The 20,026-nt window shown below is 48.4% G+C and overlaps 1 protein-coding gene across 1 annotated transcript in view; it reads right to left on the bottom strand.

The window, feature by feature from the left end:
• Positions 1-20,026, bottom strand: part of Pde8a (phosphodiesterase 8A) — a 102,308-nt gene that overhangs the window by 5,747 nt on the left and 76,535 nt on the right. Inside the window, exons 9-19 of the mRNA XM_013350194.2 lie at positions 17,139-17,227; positions 15,342-15,393; positions 15,216-15,258; positions 10,636-10,713; positions 8,114-8,184; positions 7,691-7,852; positions 5,706-5,754; positions 5,395-5,530; positions 4,180-4,378; positions 2,700-2,917; positions 1,324-1,453 (exon numbers count right to left, since the gene is read on the bottom strand). Of these exons, the coding sequence (XP_013205648.2) occupies positions 1,324-1,453; positions 2,700-2,917; positions 4,180-4,378; positions 5,395-5,530; positions 5,706-5,754; positions 7,691-7,852; positions 8,114-8,184; positions 10,636-10,713; positions 15,216-15,258; positions 15,342-15,393; positions 17,139-17,227 (1,227 nt within the window). The remainder of the gene's footprint in view (positions 1-1,323; positions 1,454-2,699; positions 2,918-4,179; positions 4,379-5,394; positions 5,531-5,705; positions 5,755-7,690; positions 7,853-8,113; positions 8,185-10,635; positions 10,714-15,215; positions 15,259-15,341; positions 15,394-17,138; positions 17,228-20,026) is intronic.

Below are 20,026 nucleotides of genomic sequence, written 5' to 3'. Positions count from 1 at the left end.
TTTTTCCTCGGGTTTTTATTATAAAAACCGATCAGAATCTGTGCTACACCCAGGCAGCTTGGTGACTGGCAAATCTGCCCTTCTCTTTTTTTTTTTCCTCAGTCTTTCTGGTGTCCCCACCCCCACCCCATTGGTAAGAACTCAAAGGTTGGATTTTATCTTTTTAGGATATTTACTTCTCAGGACGAAAGGGCTCTGAGGCCAACCACCCCCTGCTCCCTGCGGCAGTCTTCGGCTCCACGACAGGGGTTTTGAGAACCAGCCTTCAGTGAACCCAGATCACGTTTAGTGACAGTCCCTCATACTGCTTTAGTATCTGTGACATTCAAAGGACACAAAGACCGCTTCTTTTGATCTGAATTCACAATGAGTGTAGGAACTGTGGGAAGTGTCATTACATTATAATTGCTAACTGGGGAGGGGACTCACCCAGAGCATCCCTACATCCACACTGTCCTCTGACTTGAGGTCTACCGTCCCTTTCTCTGGACAAGGAGATGGTATTGACAGGAGCTCACACCTGCTCCACACTGGGCAGCTCTGACCAGATGTCAGCGTCACCCTTGCTAGGCAGCAGTGGCCTCCATATCCCGAATCCAGAAATGAGGGTGACAATACCGTCACTTTGGTGATCCCAGCAGAGGACCCTTATGGCCCTTCTCCTGCAAGGACAGCTGCTGCCACCATAAAATACACACATGGAGAGTGGCCACTAAAAGCCCTCTAGGAGCTGGGAATAAAGCACCTTCAATCCCAGCATTCGGGAGTCAGAGACGGGCAGATTTCTGTGAGATTGAGCCCAGCCTGATCTACTTATTAAATTCCAGGCTAGCAAGGGTTACATAATTAGAACCTGTTTTTTTGTTTGCTTTGTTTTGTGTTTTTAAAACAAACAAACAAACAAAAGAGCCCTCTAGGGCTCCAACTGGCCTAGAATGTTCAGAAAGGAGGAAACATCTTGAGACTGCACTTGTTTTCACGTCTATTTTCATGATCTACCATGTTCTCCTACCAGATATCTGCATGTTAAATGATTTTTTTTTTTTAATCAATGAAAAACAAAATTCAAACAGGTGCCTTGGCTCACTCCTCTAATCCCAGCACCTGAGGCTGAGGTAGAAGGGTCACTGAGTTCTAGGCCAGTCTGGGCTACAGAGTCTCTAGACAGACAGACAGGCAGGCAAATAAATAAAACAAATTTTAAAAGTAAGAAAAATGGAAAGCCAAATTCATCGTGCCCAGCAAAGGCCCTGCTGGGTCTGCGTTCTCCGTGTGCTGGTGAGTGTGAAGCCCACATGCAGCCTCAGGATGAGTTTCTCTCACCTCATCTCCTTGTGCTGACAAGGGCTTGGTAATGCTGTTGATAAATTTGTTGACATGTTCGAAGTGCTTTGTCATTTCCGTGGCCAGGACCATGTCGATAATACCCTGGCGTAGTGTCCGGTAGTCGTTCCTGTTGCAGACAGAGAGGATGCTATAGGTTACTACTGATTCAGGCTAGCAGGCTACAATCTGTTCCCCAGGACGTACACCCGCCGCAGCTATCAGTCCAGTACCACTCAAGTTAGACTTACCTGCATCACCAAAAAGGGGTTAGAGATCAGCTAACGGGCAGAATGCTGTAGCTTCCTATCACAGGGGTTAACTGGGGCACGGTGCGCACAGTTCTCAGGACAAGATAGGTTCTAGCTGGGACGAGCAAAGCCCTTTCCCCGTCTTTCTCCCTCCTCTCTGAAGACAGTCTCTTGTGTAGTCCAGGATGGCCTCAAACCACGACCTTTTAAGGCTAGGATTACAGACGTGTGCCACTACACCAGGCAAGAGCCACCATCTCCGTATTCATTGACAGTGTGCCCTGCATGGAGGAACCTGGAGACGCAGAGAACTTCGGATGGCCCTTCCATTAGCCCTAGTTTACAAGTCATCAACACTGTTCCTCCACGGCCTCTGGGCAATTCCTGTCCCAGGTTCCTGAGATTTCCCTCAGAGGATTCCCCTGCGTGATTTGACAGCTATCTGGACGTGCAGGATCAAACAAACCCTGTTCTCCCCCAAGGTGCTTTGGTCGCAGGTTTTACCACAGCACTGGAAACCCTAGATCTTATGGAGTCTCTGAAGACTATGTGCTCACTAATGGACGTGAGTAAAACTTAGAATCTCAGAGGTGGGCCTAATATTAGACATGGTACAACAGAGTTTTGTGAAGTCAGGCCACTTTTTAAAATTCTATATAAAGTTTTCCTTAAAAATCCAAATTAAAGTATTTCCCATGACACTTTTTTTTTCCCATTTGAGCTCTACTATGTATCAGGCCCTGGGCTAGATGCAGAGTTACTCATGAAAAGGATGCGCGACACTGAGACTTTGAAGCATCTGGTAATGTGACAGGGCTATAAAATGGACTTGGGACTGAGAAATTTTGAGTTCCGGTTAGCATGAGGATCAGAGAATGCTTCCTCAGGGGAGTGACGTGTGCACAATGACAAAAAGTGTGCTGCGTGCAGGAGGCAAAGAGGGGTGTGCCAGGTTCAGCCCGGCATGGGCTGCGTGGAGGAGCAGCAGTGGGGGCTGACTGGGGAGAGCCTGGTCCCGGGTTTGAGGGTGCTGCGCCTGTTTTAGGATGGTGCTGAGGACAGCGGGGGTGCCCCAGGTCACGCTGCAGGCACAGCATTGGCATCTCGGCAGCAGCCTGCTCTCACCTGTCCATGTTTTTAAAGATATTGCACTTGTCGTTTTCAAGGGTCAGCTGGAAGGCCAGTGCTGCGTGGTGGCTCTCCAGCACAGCGGTGTCGTTGTACAGCACGGCCAGCTCATTGCCTGCATTGCAGAGGAATGAGTTGGTTCGCCCAGGGTGATCCACGTCGTGAATGGTGGCAGCGATGAGGGCGGCAACCTCGTCAATTGGATCTAAAGTTTCCTGCAAACAAGAACTCTTGAAAACCAGTGTGCGTCACGCCGAAACAAGCCTTCAATGAGGCTTCTCTCTGCCTTTTTAAAGAGATTTCTCTGATTCCCAAGGGAACCACATTGTCTGAGCAGATCTTGTTCCCTCCTCTGCTCTGAAGCAGCTCGTCTCTGCTCACGGCTACTGGATCCCAGCTCGCCCAGCTCATGCCAAGCACAGGTGAGACGCGGCCAGCCTTCTCCAGACCCACTGCAAACCAGTCCAGAGCCTGGGGTTCCTGACTTAGCCATAGTATGCAAGTCAAGATAAATAATAACTTCAAAAATAAACACGGCTTATCTTAGTTGGGAGCTGCCCTACCTTTCCAATCCTTTTCTGAACTATATTTTTAGCTAACATAAGGTCTTATGGATTTGGTAAAATGATCTGGAATTTCTTCACCTCTTCCAGGGCTCTAAAAAGGTTTATATGTAGTTAAAAAATTTGTCAAGAGCTATTTAACGGGGCTGGAGAGATGGCTCAGTGGTTAGGAGCACTGACTCCTCTTCCAGAGGACCTGGGTTCAATTCCCAGCACACACATAGCAGCTCACAACTGTCTGTAACTCCAAGGTCTGACACTCTCATGCAGAAAGACATACATGTAGGCAAAACACCAAGCACATAAAATAAATTATTAAAAAAAGAAAATTTCAAAACATCTGTCCTTGTGGTTTTACTTCTCTATGGATCTGAGTTTTCTCAGCCATTTTGCATGTGTAGTGATTGACAGACACTAACTGTTAAGTTCTAGTTCTGTTGTGATTCAGCATCTACCGCTATAAACTGAGCTTCAAAACATTATGCCCAGTATGAGAGAAGATATTCAGGAGCAGGTAAGACAGCTCAGCACGGTGGTCACAGTCAGGTGTGCTGACTTGGAAAGAACGCAATGGCAGCACTGTGAGAATGCTCCAGAGGGGCCAAGAGAGAAGTGTGATGGACCTCACTGGGTAGGAAAATGAGAAGGAGCTCTGTCTGAGGTCAGATGGTCAGACAGGGAGGGGCTGAGGTGGTGATTCTGGCTGGCCTGCCCTGTCTGTTGACTTTGTCCCCAGAGGCTGCATGTTGCTTCTTACACTCTCATGGACCGGCTGAGCCTGCAGATGAATCTCCCGGTTGGCTTCCTTTGCATGCCAAGCTGCATGCTGCACACACGCGAGTGAGGCAACGGAAGCAGAAGCACTAGACTCTCCCTACAGTTGCTGCTAAGGCGGAGCGCAAGCACTGGCTCACCTTTATCTTGTCTCTGGACAGGAAATACGCAGTGGCGTGGAGCACGTCAGCCGCGTGTGTGGAGTTGTGGTAGGGGTTAGACGCATGGTAGTTGGCTTCAATGATCTGGAACCACGCCCTCAGCATCACCTCGGAGCATCGTAAGAACTCACAGATCCCAAAACGAGCAAACGTTTTGAGACCTAGATAAATCAAAGGCCTACAACGAAAAATATCCGCGATATAAAACAAAGCGAAGAACCAGGGTCCTGAGCTTGAAGAGATTCGGGACCAACAAGCAAATCCAAGCCAACTGCAGAATACCCAGAATACCCTGCTTGCATCAGTGGAGTCTTCAGAACCATCCCTTTCCCAGACTCCTGTCCCCACATGTTATTACTGATGCCCCGTCTAGAGGAAAATAACCACCGTGACCCGCGACTACAGACTGGACACAGCCACATGTCAGATGCCTGACCACCCCAACAATCCGAAGTAGGTGTTAGAGTCTGAGAAGATGACCAGCTACCAGCAGGTAAGGCCCTTCCTTAGATGGCACATTGATTTACTGGCTTGGCTTGGAAGGTTAAGAAATCTGTCCTGTGGAAGCCATCTCAGAGGTCATTACAGGACTCAACTTGCTCAGCCATAATGCAATTTTCACAGATGTAATGGTTCTGGTATGTGAACTAGGGGCTCTGAGGCTCACTTGTCATGGGGTCACACCTGTCCACTCTGCTTGGTTGTGTGGAGTGGGGTCTCAGTACAGACAGCTCGCCCAGGGGGATGAGACCTGGTGAGCCATCTCTCCCAAAACCAGACCACACTCCTAACTGACACTGGCTGTGGACGTCCTATGTGCCAAGACCCCTGTGGTTAACAGCTTTTACTTGGCAAAACCCAAACTCCCACTCTGCAACCGCAAGCCGATGAGCGTAACTACGGTGGAGTGTCCCTGGGTGGGCCACCAACATGGCGACCAAGATCCGAGACTAGCTTATCAGATGTGTAACTAAGAATATTTGTCCTAGGCTTTGGGGCAGGGGATTCTTTGTTGCTACCTCATATAGCACCACACACTAGAGGAATTAGAAACCCATGTCACAGGAAAACCGTTATCTGAGGAAGCCATCACAGCTAGGCAAACCCCACTACTCCTTCCTCAGCCTCTGTCTCCACCCACACCAGTGCTCGGGCGGCTCCCTGTCCAGGCCCTGGGAAACCAGCTCAACACACCTTTTCTGAGTAGCTGCTTCCAGCTCAAAAATGTCGAAGTCCCAGTTTTCTTCATTTTCTACGGCCAGGGCAATCCGCGGTGGGACATCATGGAGGGCGACAGGGGTGGAGACATCGCTTGGAATCGGCTGCAGATCTGCAATGTGACGTGATTTGGGGAACAACATTAGCAGGTTTGTGTATCTGGCGTACTGGAAATGGCGGCTTTGTTTCTGGGGCGCTACGGCACACCCAGAACTTACTGGTGAGAACAATCCTGTAGCCTGGATTGCATTGTTACAATGCTCTAGCGGGGTAAAAACAGAACTTACGTTTTGCTGCAAGAACATACTCATTTCCTGAAAACCTTCGTAAGCCATCCTGGTGGAAATCAAGGAAACAAGAAAAGGCCTGGTTATAGCTCTTCTTCTTTCCCCCTAGGTAGCCTGGGTAGTCAGCCCCAGAGGGTAATCCAGGCAACCACTCCAAGGCTGCCCAGTCCAGCAGGCTGCCCACATTTCTTTCTCACCTTTTTTTTTTTTTGGTGGGGGGGCGAAGGGGTAGGGAGCATTTTGAGACAAGATCTCTCTGTATAGCTCTGGCTATCCTGAAACTCGCTCTGTAGACTAGGCAAGCCTCAAACTCACAGAGATCCGCCTGCCTCTGCTGGGATTAAAGGTGTGTGCTACCATGCCCAGGTTCCTTTTGCACCTTGTCTTGTTCCTTGAGTACCACACCAATCACTCAGCACCCCACCCTCTTATGCTCCAGTCCCACCCTCTCTCATCCACCCCCATCCTCCCCGCACTCACCCCTGACCTACAGGCCACAGTTAGAGGCTGCCGCTGCCAATCACCCTACCTTCTAGAATTTACTGTCCAAACCTTACTTTTTTTTTGAAATCTAGTGACTTCAGATAGCGGGAATTGTTTTGTTTTGTTTGTTTTTTTTTTGTTTTTTTTTTTTTTGGTTTTTCGAGACAGGGTTTCTCTGTGGCTTTGGAGCCTGTCTTGGAACTAGGCTCTGTAGACCAGGCTGGTCTCGAACTCACAGAGATCCGCCTGCCTCTGCCTCCTGAGTGCTGGGATTAAAGGCGTGCGCCACCATCGCCCGGCTGATAGCGGGAATGGGAGGGAATAAATTTTACTTCTAACTAAGACAGCTGGCAGAACACAGGCATAGTCTGTCTTCCTTGTGGGAGCTCTGCGCTGGACAGGCTGAGGTGGTTGGGGTCCAGGGCTCCTCAAGAGTCTGAAAGGCCTTAATGCCTTCGTTGCTGTGGGGGAAGCTTTGGAGGTGAAGCTATGCCCCACACGCTGGCACTTTTTAAAGCATATACGCAAGAGACAGCTCAGTTTTGTAACTTGTCATGTAGCTTTGAGTTTAAGGTGTGATGCTCTGTCTGTTTTGCTGTTTCTTTTTGGTGCTGGGGAAGGAAGGCAAGGCTCTGTAAATGATATAGACAGGCACTCTACCACTGAGTGACGCTCCTTCCACTAACACAAAACATTTGATAGTTTTTCTTTTTCTCAACTTTTAAAATCTTTAAAAATAAGCTGGGTGTTGAAGTGGGATAGTCTTTTTGTACACTGTGAAGATATGTCTATGCCAAGGCATCTTCTGATTGGTTTAATACAGGGCTGAATAACCAATAGCTAGGCAGGAGAGAATAGGCAGGACTCCTGGGGAACTTGCGATGAATCTAGGTATGGCAGAGAAGTCTGTGGAACACGGAGGAGCTGGAGGGACAGAATGGAGGAGAGGTAACAGCTATGTGGCAGAAAGTAGATTAATATAAATGGGCTGAGTTACAAGAGCTGGTTGAGAACAAGCTAAGGACAAACTTTCATAATTCATGGGTCTCTGTGTCATTACAGGGGACTGGCGGACCCAGAAGGAAGTCCAACAATAGGGTGTGGAGGTGTACACCCTTAATCTTAGCACTCAAGAGTCAGAAACAGGCAGCTCGCCATGAGTTCAAGGCCAGTCTGGTCTTCCTAGCAAATTCAAGTTCAGCAAGGGCTATATAGTGAGACCCTGCCTCAAAATGAAGTAACAACAAAACAAAATAAATAAGAAAAATACTTCACTATAGCTGAAAATGTCTTATTTAAATAAATGCCTGTAACCCCTAAGCGACACTGGTAAGCAGGATCGGCATCTCTCTCCTGCTCCCAGCTGAGGCTCCCTGGGAGGGGAGCAGCCTTTACCGAGCCCTACACAGCCTCCCCCTGCTTGCCTTCTAGAGCCCTGTTCAGATGACCTCTGAGAAAGCACACAGGAGCCCACGGCCAGTAGCCTGGGCAAACAGACTTACAGACATTAAGCCCCCAACGAGGTTGGTGGCGTGAGGATCATCCTCGGCATTAAACTGTGGTGAATACAATTCGGTGGTCCTCAGAATCTCCAGCACTCGGTCCAAGGCTTCTGTCACGGGGGTGGGGCTGCTTTCCTGGGCAGCGTTGATAATATTGATTACCTACACCATGGAAACAAAAGACAGCTTTGTCACCTTAAAAACCATCCTAGAGCAATCAAGAGTGGAGCTGGTAATAATCTGTAATTACGCCACTACGTTCTGTTAGATACGGTGTCTCTGTCACCCATCCTCTCCTCAGAGGTGACCTTATACAACTGAAAGAGCACTCTTATTTCCTGAAGGTGCCCCCCCCCCTTTTTTTTTGTCAGGGAAGCAATTCACTGGGACTGCCAGGGACTTGCATACCCAGTGAAGACCAACCTTAGTGATGGGCGCCTCAATCATCATCGAGTGTATCCGGGCCAGAGAGGAATGTCTTCTCTGGTTGGAAACTGTGGAGAAAGGGGTGAGAAATCAGGGTGCGTCCAGTCTTGGGCTTCATACCCTCCCTTCCCACACAAAAGGCACTGGAGTAACTGCCCCCAGACTGAGCCTTCCCTCCTTCCCTGTCTGTACTGCCAGCTCCGTTCTAAGTGCACACATGACCCCATGACCTGATGTCATGAGTCAGAGAGAACTGGGATGGAACAATTTAGCAAGTCAAGGCCAAACCACCTTTTTTTGGTGTGTACAACATTAAGGCTTTAGTTACCCCTCTTGCTGCTCTCCAGGGTCAAGATGCTCTGGAAGACAGCTCCTTATGCCCTTTGGTACGTGGAAGGTGGGAGCAATCGATTAAGATTACCACTTACTAAAATCAATCAATTTCTGGTCCAGATTTCCAAGTTCTGCCTAGTGCTGTCCTCTGATGTGTTTATTTTAGACTAATCAGGCAACTACGTTACATTACAACTAAGAGTCTGTTGTTCATGTCCAGGCACGGCGCTTCTGAGCCGAGAGAAGCCCAGACAATGCACAGGCAGGAAAAGAATGTCCCAGAGTGCTGTGTCTCTGTGAACACCACACTGCCAGGAGTACCAACAGCCAGAGAGGAGGAGAGAATGTCCATCAAGACAATGCCTCAGGCTCAACTTGCCTTAAAGAGAGGTACTGTCTAAGGTTAACCAGGCCAGCAAGCCTCAAATGCCCTCAGTTTGGGGGGCCAACAAAACTCAAATCTAATGTTAGTGATCAGCATATGGCTGCCGACTTTACATCTTACACAATAAAGGCACTAAACAAAGTCCCCACTGTCTTATCACGATCAGAAAAGGATTTGCTCTTATTCAGGAATGTAACAGAGCTGTTGACAGGACGCACTGCACTCTTGAGAATTTCTAAGGTAGGTTTCTAAGGATGCAAACTAAAATATTTGTTAATTAGCTCAATTTAGTCATTTCACAATGTAAACACATTCTAAAACAGCATGTTGTCTATGATAAACAGACACAATTCTGAGATTTTTATTTTAAAAATAATGTGAAAAACCAAATAGCATAAGTGCAATGAGTTAAGAAATGCAAAATTTTCTGTGTGTTACAGAGATGCCCTGAAGAATTCTAGTCTTACAATCAGTCAGTATGCCTACCCAAGTCACTGGGTAAGAGTGCATGTCTCTGTACTAACGCCCCGTGGTTAGAAGTGGAAGTGAAACCTGTTAAAATACCATGTAGAGTTCTGTGTAGGAGAATGTGGGACAATGATCTTGTACCCTGTAAAGATTTGTCAGCTCTATTGCTTTAATAAAGTGCTGATTGGTCAGTAGCCAGGCAGGAAGTAGAGGTGGGGCAACAAGAACAAGAGAATTCTGGGAAGAGGAAAGGCTGAGTCTGTTATAGTCACCTAGTCACAGAGGAAGCAAGATGAGAATGTCTCGCTGGTAAAAGGTACCAAGCCACGTGGCTAACATAGACAAGAATAATGAGCTAATTTATGATATAAGAATTATAATTAATTAATAAGAAGCTTAAGCTAATAGGCCAACTGGTTTATAATTAATGTAGGCCTCTGTGTGTTTCTTTGGGACTGAATGGCTTCGGGACTGGTGGGTCAGAAACCCCAGCCAACACAGGAGGGGCCCACAGGCCTACCCCTAATGAGGAGCTTTTGTCAGTGACTTCTGGGGGAATGTGGCCTCTGGAAGGTGGCCTATGCCTCAGAGACTGGTCCATATAAACACAGGCAGCACTAAGAGAACACAGGAGGGTAATTAAAAGGAGGAGGGGGGGAAGCAAGGAGGATGTAAAGTTGGGAGAGAGACATGGTGACTGCATGAAAAAAACAAAAACCAAAAAAAAAAAAATGCTGGTTAGCATGCATCTCCATGGTCTTAATATTTTATTTCAGCTGAGCAAGGTGGCACACACCTGTAACCCTAGCACTTGGGAGATGGAGGCAGAAGATTGAAGTCAGCCTGGGCTATATCCCAGCACTGAGGCAGAGGGAGGAGGACCTCTGTGAGTTCAAGGCTAGCCTGGTCTACAGAGTGTGGTCCAGGATGACTAGGGCTGTCTCAAAAACAAACAAGCAAAAAACAAATTATATTTCCATCTGAACTTAAATAATATTTCCTTAGTGAGAGTATTACAATCTCCAAATTAAGCCTACCACTTCCGAAGGGTAAGTTTCCACAGTCAGTTCTTCAGAACTACCAGATGTGTGTATGACTCACATCGCAACAGCAGACTGACAGGCGAGTCTATTGGTAAAGAGTCGGGAAAATCACACAGAACACCTAGCACCCGTTTCTTTGTTCCTTGTTATTGGCTCATTTCAAAAGCTCAGAATGGAGCCGACCTGTGTGGAAGGTGGCGTGGGGCCTGCTCCTCTTGTCATCACCAGGAAACCAAGCTGTGGGGGCAGGGTCCTGTGCTCGAGGCCCACACAATCTGTCTGCCACTCACCTTCACTCGTTCTAGAGGAGACTGCTTTGGCGTCTACTGAATTCTTCCTCCTGTCTTTGTGTTTGCCTGCCTGATTATCTGTGAAAACAAGGAAAGTATAAACCATTCCTTTACAGAGATGTTCGTGACATATTAGAACAGACACCAAGCTAAGTCTGAGGAGTGAAACAACTTGAACATCATCTGAGACACCACAGAAACAGACCACACATACACACCTCGGTTTTGAGGGGCTTCATTTTCTCAAAACCATGAAGAAACAACCTCAGGAGAGGTTCTCCTATTGTTAAATGAAACAGAGGGATTTTATTCTCATATACCCTGTCTCAAAGGGGAAAAAAACAACAAACAAAAAACTGATTTTCTCTGCAACATCCTAGGAGAATGTTCTTCTTTCCTAGGGTCATACAATGTACAGTATAAGGATAATGTGCCTTTCTCCCCAATTCTGCTTTTCTGTATAAGATGCCACTGCTCTTCTGGGCTCCTGGCCAGCCCTTCCCCATCTGTCCACTGACAAAGCGAGCCTGACCTTCCTACCAGCTCTCTGTGTCCCTGTGGGGGCCTAGAGTGGTGCCGATGGCTGAGTGAACAACTTATGTCCCCATCTTACACAAGAGGAAATGGGGAGCGATCAGCGGGCGGATGCATGAAGCGGCAGGGCAGGACCTGAGTCCAGTCCTCCCCAGAGGTAGGAGCATCCCTGCCTCTCTTGGTCCTCTTGCCTGATTCTTCTTTCTCTGCCAAGGCACAGTTCCAGTGCAGGCCCCAAGTGCTCCTCTGCACCGCAGAGAAGGCTCTTTCCCTGGTTTGGTCTGCAGTGCGGGGAATGGAACTCAGGGCCTTGAGTGAGCTAGGTGAGCACTCTACCCCTGAGCCGTATACACAGCTCTGCAGGAGTCTCGTCTCTGTGCTGGCTTGTAAACTCGCAAAGGCCACTGGGGACCTGTTTGTGGCTAACATCTTGCTAGGCACAAGTGAGCCCTCTTTCTGGCCACTTCTGTTTATAAAAACCCTACTCCCCTGGCTCTCTGTCCACCTAGCACTCCCTAAGACTGGCTTCTTAGGTTCTAGCCCTACTCCCTTCTCTTTTAAGCAAACACAACCTTCTTTACAAAAACCAAACAAAAACCCTCACTGCTTCCTGCAGCTCTAATTCCCACGTGGCCATTTTACCTCATCCTCTCCTGAATCCCAGACTCACATCTTGAAGGGCCACTGGTCATCTCTGTTTGGATACTTTCCAGTTATTGCAAATTAACTCATTAACTGGTCCTTTCTAACTCTGCTTTTCACCCCCAGGCATTAGACACAGTCAATTTCCTACAGCCAGCCCTACTCTCTATATGAAGCCCTTCTCCCATGAAGTCTATAGTGTATCAGTTCATCCCTCAAACCCTGCACTCTGCGGCAAACTACTTACATAAGAACACACATTTCTCGTGTGGCCTCCTTTCCCTAGTTAACTCTGCTTCTCTGGGAAGATGCAGCGTGGGTACCGTAAACGTCAGGAAACCTTCCCGTATGTCTCCCCATCCCAACCCATCCGTGCAGACAACTGGCTTTACTATTGCCCGTCAAGACAACTGCCAACCATCTGGGAGCAGAGCAGTGTTTCCTGGGAGGCCGGCAACAAGGCCAGCGCACCGCAGATGCCCGGTAACTACACGTCTGCTCTGCTCGCCACCTGCAGAAGGCTGTGTGCAAACGAAAGGTCTGTTGTGTGGAACCCAAAATCCTCCGGGAGATACCTCCACGGCCTGCTCACTCCTTCAAGGGGCACTGCCTCTCACCCACACGCAGTGGTGAGTGTTTCCTTTCTCAGGGCTGTCTAGTGAGTGGGCTGTGACCTGTCTGCTCCCTCTCAGCCACTCAAGCAGTATTTACCGATCACTTGCCCTGTGGCAACACCTAAGCCGGGCTGTTGTTTAGATCCTGGCGATCCCTTGAAGGCCCCTGTGTTAGAGATTTCCCCTCCCAATCAGGATGCTGCTTTGCTCTGTGGGTGTCAACACCTCCTCACGTGCTCCCTACATGGTTCTTGAGGGTTGGCTCTGAGAGCTAGGCAGCAGGGCACGGGGTCAAAGTGAGGGTGAGGATGGAGGTGAGGAAGAGATCATCTGGGCTATCTCTTCCCAGATGTATGTAAATCCTAGATCCTGTGCTCCCAAAAACCCTGTCGGGAATGCTTTTCAGGCATTGGGCAATACAGGCCTGGGAGCCATGCTTACCTGCCAGCCCCAAGCTCCCCGGCTACCTCCAGTCTTACACAATGGTACTTGCCACTCTTCCTGAGAAGGCTCTCTGTATCTCTTCAGAGAACTGTCACGTGACCTCTATAAGCAATGGTCCCAGCCCTGGTAGGCCATGAGAAGACCTGTGAAGTACCTAAGGCCTTGACCCACCCTCTTCTGCCTAAACCAAAGCTTGCCGTGTTTTGTCAAGTCAGAGCAATCACTTTATGCCCCATCACTACAACCATTTTGTGCCTCCAGTGAGGTATAGCAGCACCTGAAAATCACACACAGGCTAACAGAACTGTAACATGTGTGGACTTTAATACTTTTCTAAGCTCCAGACTCTCAATGTCTTTCTCTTGACTGGGGAAGAGTTCCAGGACCTCCCTTTACAGAAGGGAGGAGACCAGGGGCTCCCTCACCCCACACCTAAGTAGCAGAGTCTGCTTTGGAGCAGCGAGTGAGACAAGAAGCAAGACCTTGAACCTGGATCTCACCAGAGCCAGTGGTTCCAGCATGTCCTGATTAGAGGGGACAGCTGCCCAGCCTCCCTGGGCTCCTAACTCTGGCCCAACCTGTGAGGAGCTCTATTTCCTTCCAAGAAGCCCCACTGAGACAAAACAGCCCCCAGACCGTCAGGTACAGAACATTTCTGCAGCCCAGAGATGCACGGACTAGGTGGGTGGCTCATGTGGGTGACAGCAGCAGCCCCTAAGGGAGCAGTTGTCAGTACAAATGGAGCCGCACCATGAGGCTGGGCAGATTCCTACCTTGCCTGTGCTTCTGACCATTACTGATGACCGCCCAACCCTGCTCTGTCATTTCCTAGCTGCCTAGCTCTAGGCTGTCATTTAACTTTCTTCACTCTTGTTTGTTCTTCTGTAATAAAGGAGGGTTAATAACAGTCATGGCCACTTTGCAGGGCTATTCTGAAGAACTAAAACCAACAAAATACCACTAGCAAAAAAACCAAGCAATGTGCCCCATGAGCCTGCAGCACAGAACTCCTGCCGTGGCAGGCTCTGTCTGCCACTTCTATTTTGACCCCCCAGTTTCCAGCAGCGTGGCTTCTGCCTCACTCTCCTCTGAGCCCGAACACTGATAGCTCTCAGTAGCGCTTGGGTGTAAGTCAAAGTCCCTGCATACCTGCCCGGGTGACCCCTACGTCCTGCACCTCTGCGCCATCCAGCCCTGCCCACGCAGCACCTTCCTGCCCTCAGCTGCTGTGGTGACTCTCTTGTCCTCCCCCAGCCCCACCCTTTGCCTCCCTTCTCTCAGGAACTCACAGGGATTTACCTCACACCTCCGCTGTCTCTACACAGTAACCTCGACGCTCCTACTCCCCCACACACCCTGTCTCAGCAGTTCCACGACTCTATCACTTGCAGACACTTTTCTGGCCAGAAACATCTGCTTCTCAGGTTCTTACCCCTTTAAAGAGAGCAGGAACCAGGAACCGGCAGCTGTTTAATCAAGATCTGCACAGCAGTAAACAGGACCACACAGGAGGTCCATGTCTCCAGTACTGACCATGCCCCAAATCAGGTGGGATCTTTTTGACTTCCTAGTCCGACACCATCACATTTGTCCTCACTACCCTTCTTCCTGTCACCTCACTTCCCTGGCCAGTGTCTGCTCTCCTCTCGGCACAGTGTGAGCACCGCATCCTTCCCCGTGAACGGCTGCGACACAATAGACTCCGATCCCTCTCGGTCAAAGGCCTGACTCCTACCTGGCCTTTAAGGACCAGCATTAGTTCAAACCCCTTATGCTGACTTACTCTGCCAGTCCTCATTTACCGTCCTCCTTCTGGGGCCGGGCAACACTTTCCTTCTGCTCCAGCGCCTATCCCCCTAAGTCTGTGAGGGCAAAAGCCGTGGCTTATGTTTGCAGGAAACAAGGGCTCCACGCCATAGAAAAAGGCCTTTGCAGTGGACAAATGGTGTCTGAGGCATAATTCGAAGACAGGACATGAAGCAAGCCTGGCGGCCCCATGCCCAACCATGGAATGGCGGTGACCACGATCAGCACAGACGACGTTCCGGCCAGCGTACTTCGGCATGCCACTCAACCCTGTGGCCTCTTAAAGCTCAGCTCAGGTTATAAACTCATACTTCATTCATCATACACACAAGAGTCATCATTGGATCTGTCCCTTCTCCCACCCAGGCCGGCACCCAGCCCAGACACTTGTCGAGACAACCGCAACATTCAGGTCCTCCAGCTCAATCCACACACGGGGGCAGTGTTGGCGCCGGAACACGGTCCCACCACTGCACCACTGCACAAGGCAGTGAGCTCCCCCAAACCCTCAGCCTTAAGAATGAATACGGGGCCTCATACCTGATTGACTGTCAGTCTGGACAGACTCAGTCACTGTCTCAACCTAGAAATAAATTTACAAGCCATTAGTTTTCATCATCTAGAATCCCTGCTTGGAACGCTCGGGTCCTGGGACGCCATGCCTACCTTACTGTTGCCATTGCACATTCGGATAATGGACACATAGTGTCTAATTTTTCTGTAAGTAGAAAACAATGCGTTATTTTCCTCCTGACTCTAATTTGGAGTAAACATAGTTAATGTTTAATCATGAAAAGAATATTTCCCTTTAGCAATATATAAAATATTTTGAAAGCATTTCTTCTTCCAAGTGTGTGTGTGTGTGTGTGTGTGTGTGTGTGTGTGTGGCCAAGGCTGCCAATAAATGAACAGCACTTTACAAACATCTCCTTATGACTTTGGGAGAAAGGAAGTGACTCCGGCAGTCTTTTCCTTCCCCAGTTACGACACAGACAATACAGTGTGCCGCATGCTAGCCTTCGGTGCCCGACGCCGTTCTGACAAGTGTCGATGCAGATGCTCCGAATTCCAGCGTCTGCTTACAGTCACTCGTGGAGGCAGCAGCAGGTCACACAGGCTGAGTTCCTGCAGCCTCGGTTAGCCAACGCTGAGGGCTGAGCACGGAAGCTGCTGACGTGTCCCATTTATTTATTGTCCCCTCAGTTTTCTTCACCCCACCCCCAGAATCAGATCCCTATATACTTATCACGGGAAGATTTGGAAGGGACATAAAAGAGCAGCGTAGAACAGAGAGCCCACAGATCTGCCCGAGGCAACCGCCGACTGGCAGCGGAGTCTGCTGACACAGCACGTGAGCGGTGCCGTTGGCACTGAGGGCTGCACCAGGCACCGTCACACAGGGCAGCCCAGCCAACCTCTCTACAACTTGGTTTCCTCACGTGTAAAGTGGAGCCACCGCTGTGTGCTGTGCTAGCAGAGCTCACTTAGAGAGAAAAGGGACGGCCTCTCCCACTAGCCAGCAGCCTGGCTGGAGAGGGACCTGCAGGGAGCTGGGCCTCACTTCGTCCTCTCACCTCCTTCCCTTCTGGGAATGCACCACACACTGGGGCTGACTTTATATTCTCCATTTAATAGTACAGTAAGGGTTACTTAATTTTCCATTTACAACTTAATTTTCCATTTACACAAGTGTCTATTTTACTGTTGGGTATTCTATAATTCATACTCAGAATTTTCTAGAAGCTTTCTCTGTTATTTTGAACAGGTTCTGAGACAAGGCATCTGAAAAGTTTAGGCTCTTGACATATATATTTTGCGGTTTACAATGTGCGTATGTGAGCACATGCATGCTGGCCTGCGGGGCCGTGTGTGGAGACAGAAGCTGTCACTGTGACGTCTTCCTCTACACTTTGTCATTAGTCATTATTCTTCACTTGGATCTCACCATCTCACAGCTGGACTGGCTAGCCAGTGAGGCCCCAGGATCTCCACCCCCCAATGATGGGGTTTCAGGCGTGAGTCCACACCGGCTTTTTAGGGGGTGCTACAGATCAGAACTCAGATTCTCACGCTTGCATGGCAAGCGCATTTCCCAGTGAGAGCTCTCCAGTCCTAACACGTCTGCTAGCACTCAAAACATTTTTCTCTAATGTGAAAGGCCTTTGCAAAAATAACTACTCCCCGTTAGATTAAAAGCTTATAAAGATTAAAAGCTTATAAACACAGAGGTAAACTGTGGTTTGAATGTAAACACTGAGGTCTTCTGCAAATCTACCATCGTGAAGACTGTCCCAAGGCAAAGTGGAAGGCCTTCAAGGAACCAGCACCCTAGAAGCCATCCTGTGAGACACCTGGACCTGCTCTAGGCCTCTGACACTTCTCTGGACAGGTCTGAATTTATTTAAGTATTCAAAGAAAATTCAAAACATGGACTGCTGATTGCAGAATGCTTTTTCCACTTACCCTCCCTGCCCAATGACAGGTATTATCTTCACATTTTGTTGTATATTATCTCCATTTTTCTTTTCTGTATGGTAAACTCCTTGCCACTCCTATAAGTAGAAAGTAATCATCATTACACTTCGGGTTTAAGACATAAACCCAGGAACATCTTCCATTTTAGATCTAATTCATTAATCACCATGGAAGAACTTATGATAGAAAATGATCCCAATTCCAAGTGCAATTCAAGTAACCTGATGATCTTCCCTCACCCTCTCAAGTCCACTTGACAAAGGTCAAGTCACCTCAGTGTAAGTGATCACATGTCCCCTGGTCATCTGTTGGCAAGAGAGAAACCCCCCCCCCACTTCAATGCACTGATGCTACCTCTTTCAACTCCCATTGGCTGCAGTGAAGAGGGTGATGTGGGATTTCCCTCTGTATGATGTGATTACCATTGATTAATAAAGAAATTGTCTTGGACCTATAGCAAGGCAGGACTTAGCCAGGCGGGGAAAACTAAACTGAATGCTGGGAGGAAGAAGGCGGAGTCAGAGAGAAGCCATGTGGCCCCACTGGAGACAGACACTGGAACTTTACCTGGTAAGCCTCATGGTGATACACAGATTAACGGAGTTGGGTTAATTTAAAATATGAGTTAACCAGAAATACTCTTAAGCTATCGGTCAAACAGTATTGCAAATAATATGTGTGATTATTTCAGGGCTGAGCAGCTGGGAACAAACAAGTGGCTGGCCATATACAACAGAAGGGAGTTAGCACTTTGCCTTGGTACATAGTGCAGTAGAAACCTCAGGACTGGGGACAGAAGAGAAGTTTGTGGCCATGACTGTGGTAATGTGGTACTATGGCTGCTACTAGTTTCTTACTCTGCACGGCTTTAGCCCTTCTGGAATTTGGGGGTTTCAGTCCCTCTGCAGGGTGAGATGACTCAACAGCTAGGCTTGAGCTCAGGCAACAGGAGAACAAGAAGGTGAAGCTGAAACCATGGGGCTGTGATTTTTAATAGTTCACATGACAACAGCCAGGGGACCTTTTCAACAGGAAAAGGCATGGTTGTGGAGCTCTAACATACTCGGGTAGACATTGATTATTGGATGGCATAACTCTGAAAACAATCACTTTTTTAAGACAGTTCTGTCTGTAGCTAGCCTAGCACTCAACAGAAGAACAGGCCACAGACAGCTCAGTTCTGAGTGCAGCCAGCCCAGAGACAGGCTGGGCCCCAAACCAGCAAAGACTAAGCAGGGATCTCCAAGCAGGAAGGCGGTCCTCATCTCCACAACCCATGGGGTCACCTTGGAAATAGCCCTAAGAGTACTCCCAAAGGTCAGTGGGACGCTGCCTTGATGTTTGCACAACTACAATGGACATACATCACTGAATGTGTAGTTTTGTCTGCTTGTTTGAGGTGGGTTCGCACTGTGCGGCATTGACTGGCCTAGGACTGGCTATACAGACTAGACTGGTCTCAGACTTGCAGTGACCCCCTGCCTTGGCCTCCCAAGTGCTATGAGTTGTACATTTTCAGTGAGTGAATTGTATCGTGTGAGAATTACATCTCAATAGAACTGTCACATTATATGGGAAAGAGAAAGAAACAGCAGGTCAGTAGGGCCAAGACATTGGCACATTGAAAAATATATCCAGTATATTCTTTAGCTCTTTCTGAATAAACTAAGACAATTGACAGACACCTCCCCCAAGACACAGTCTCACTGTGCCCCCAAAGCAGATGATCAAGCTCGTGACTTGGCTGGGGGAACGATGTTAAATCTAAGTTTTCCAGTCGCCAATGTAAACAAAAAAATGTATTTAGCATGAATCATATTTACTTATTACAAATGCAAAGACATTTATTATGTATCATTATGAATCTGAATTCCTGGGAGGAAGCATACTACCTTAGAACATGGTCAGAGATTTACAGTTGGTAAGGCCGACACCTTGGTGAGTTCAGTGGCCAGTCTGTTTGGGGCTCAGGTGATTTTGCATAGTCCTGTCCCCACATGAGCTCCCGTTGCACACCCAAGCTTCCCTGCTGCTGTCTGGCACAAGCTACATACCAGGCTGGGCTTCTATGACTATTGATGTAATCCCCTTGGGCAAGCATTGTCATAAAATTAAGTCATTGTCATCCAGCCGTCCTGTCCCAGGGCTGGCACAATGCTTACCCATGGTAAACAATCAAAGGACACATGAGGCTTTTGTTCACAGTGACTGAGATCAACCACAGAATCTTGGCCACTAGGCTAAGCAATCTGAACACCATACTAAGGGGGCAACATGATAAAAGGGTATCTTCACGGTATGGGGTGAAGGGCTTTGGCTTCTGTGATTGCAGGGGTGTGAGGAAGCCCTAGAGCAGGTCAGGGGCGAACAGTGCACACTCAGAGCAAAGGAGTGGCAGCCATCGGGATTGGTGACAGACTTGAAGGAGGCAAGACAGCGGGGATCAGTTTATTCCAGGGATCTAGAACAAGTAACTGTGAGGACAGCCTATGAACAGGGACAGACTAGAAGACACTCTGGGGTTTTCATTCATGGAGAGTGAGAGGAAGACCACTGTTTGACAGTTGAAGTGACAGCAGGATACTGAGGGGCAAAAGCAAGGAGCCAAAGGTCAGAGCCCAGGTAATATTCAGAGGAAACAGAAGGAAAGTGGAAAAGGGAAGTGGAGTTTGTCAGTGAGGAAGGAAGATCACAGAAAATAAGGAAGGTCAGAGGGTCCTGAGGCCACACATCAGCACTAACAGGCATCCTGTATATATGTGTGTGTGTATGTGTGTGTGTGTGTGTGTGTATGTGTGTGTATGTATATGTATGTACATATATACATACACACACACACACACACACACACACACACACACACACACACACACACA

Source organism: Microtus ochrogaster, chromosome 22 (assembly GCF_000317375.1).
Source record: "Microtus ochrogaster isolate Prairie Vole_2 chromosome 22, MicOch1.0, whole genome shotgun sequence".
Lineage (NCBI taxonomy): Eukaryota > Metazoa > Chordata > Mammalia > Rodentia > Cricetidae > Microtus > Microtus ochrogaster.
The sequence above is the reverse complement of the archived record's forward strand: the minus strand, read 5'-3'. Positions and strand labels throughout refer to the sequence as shown.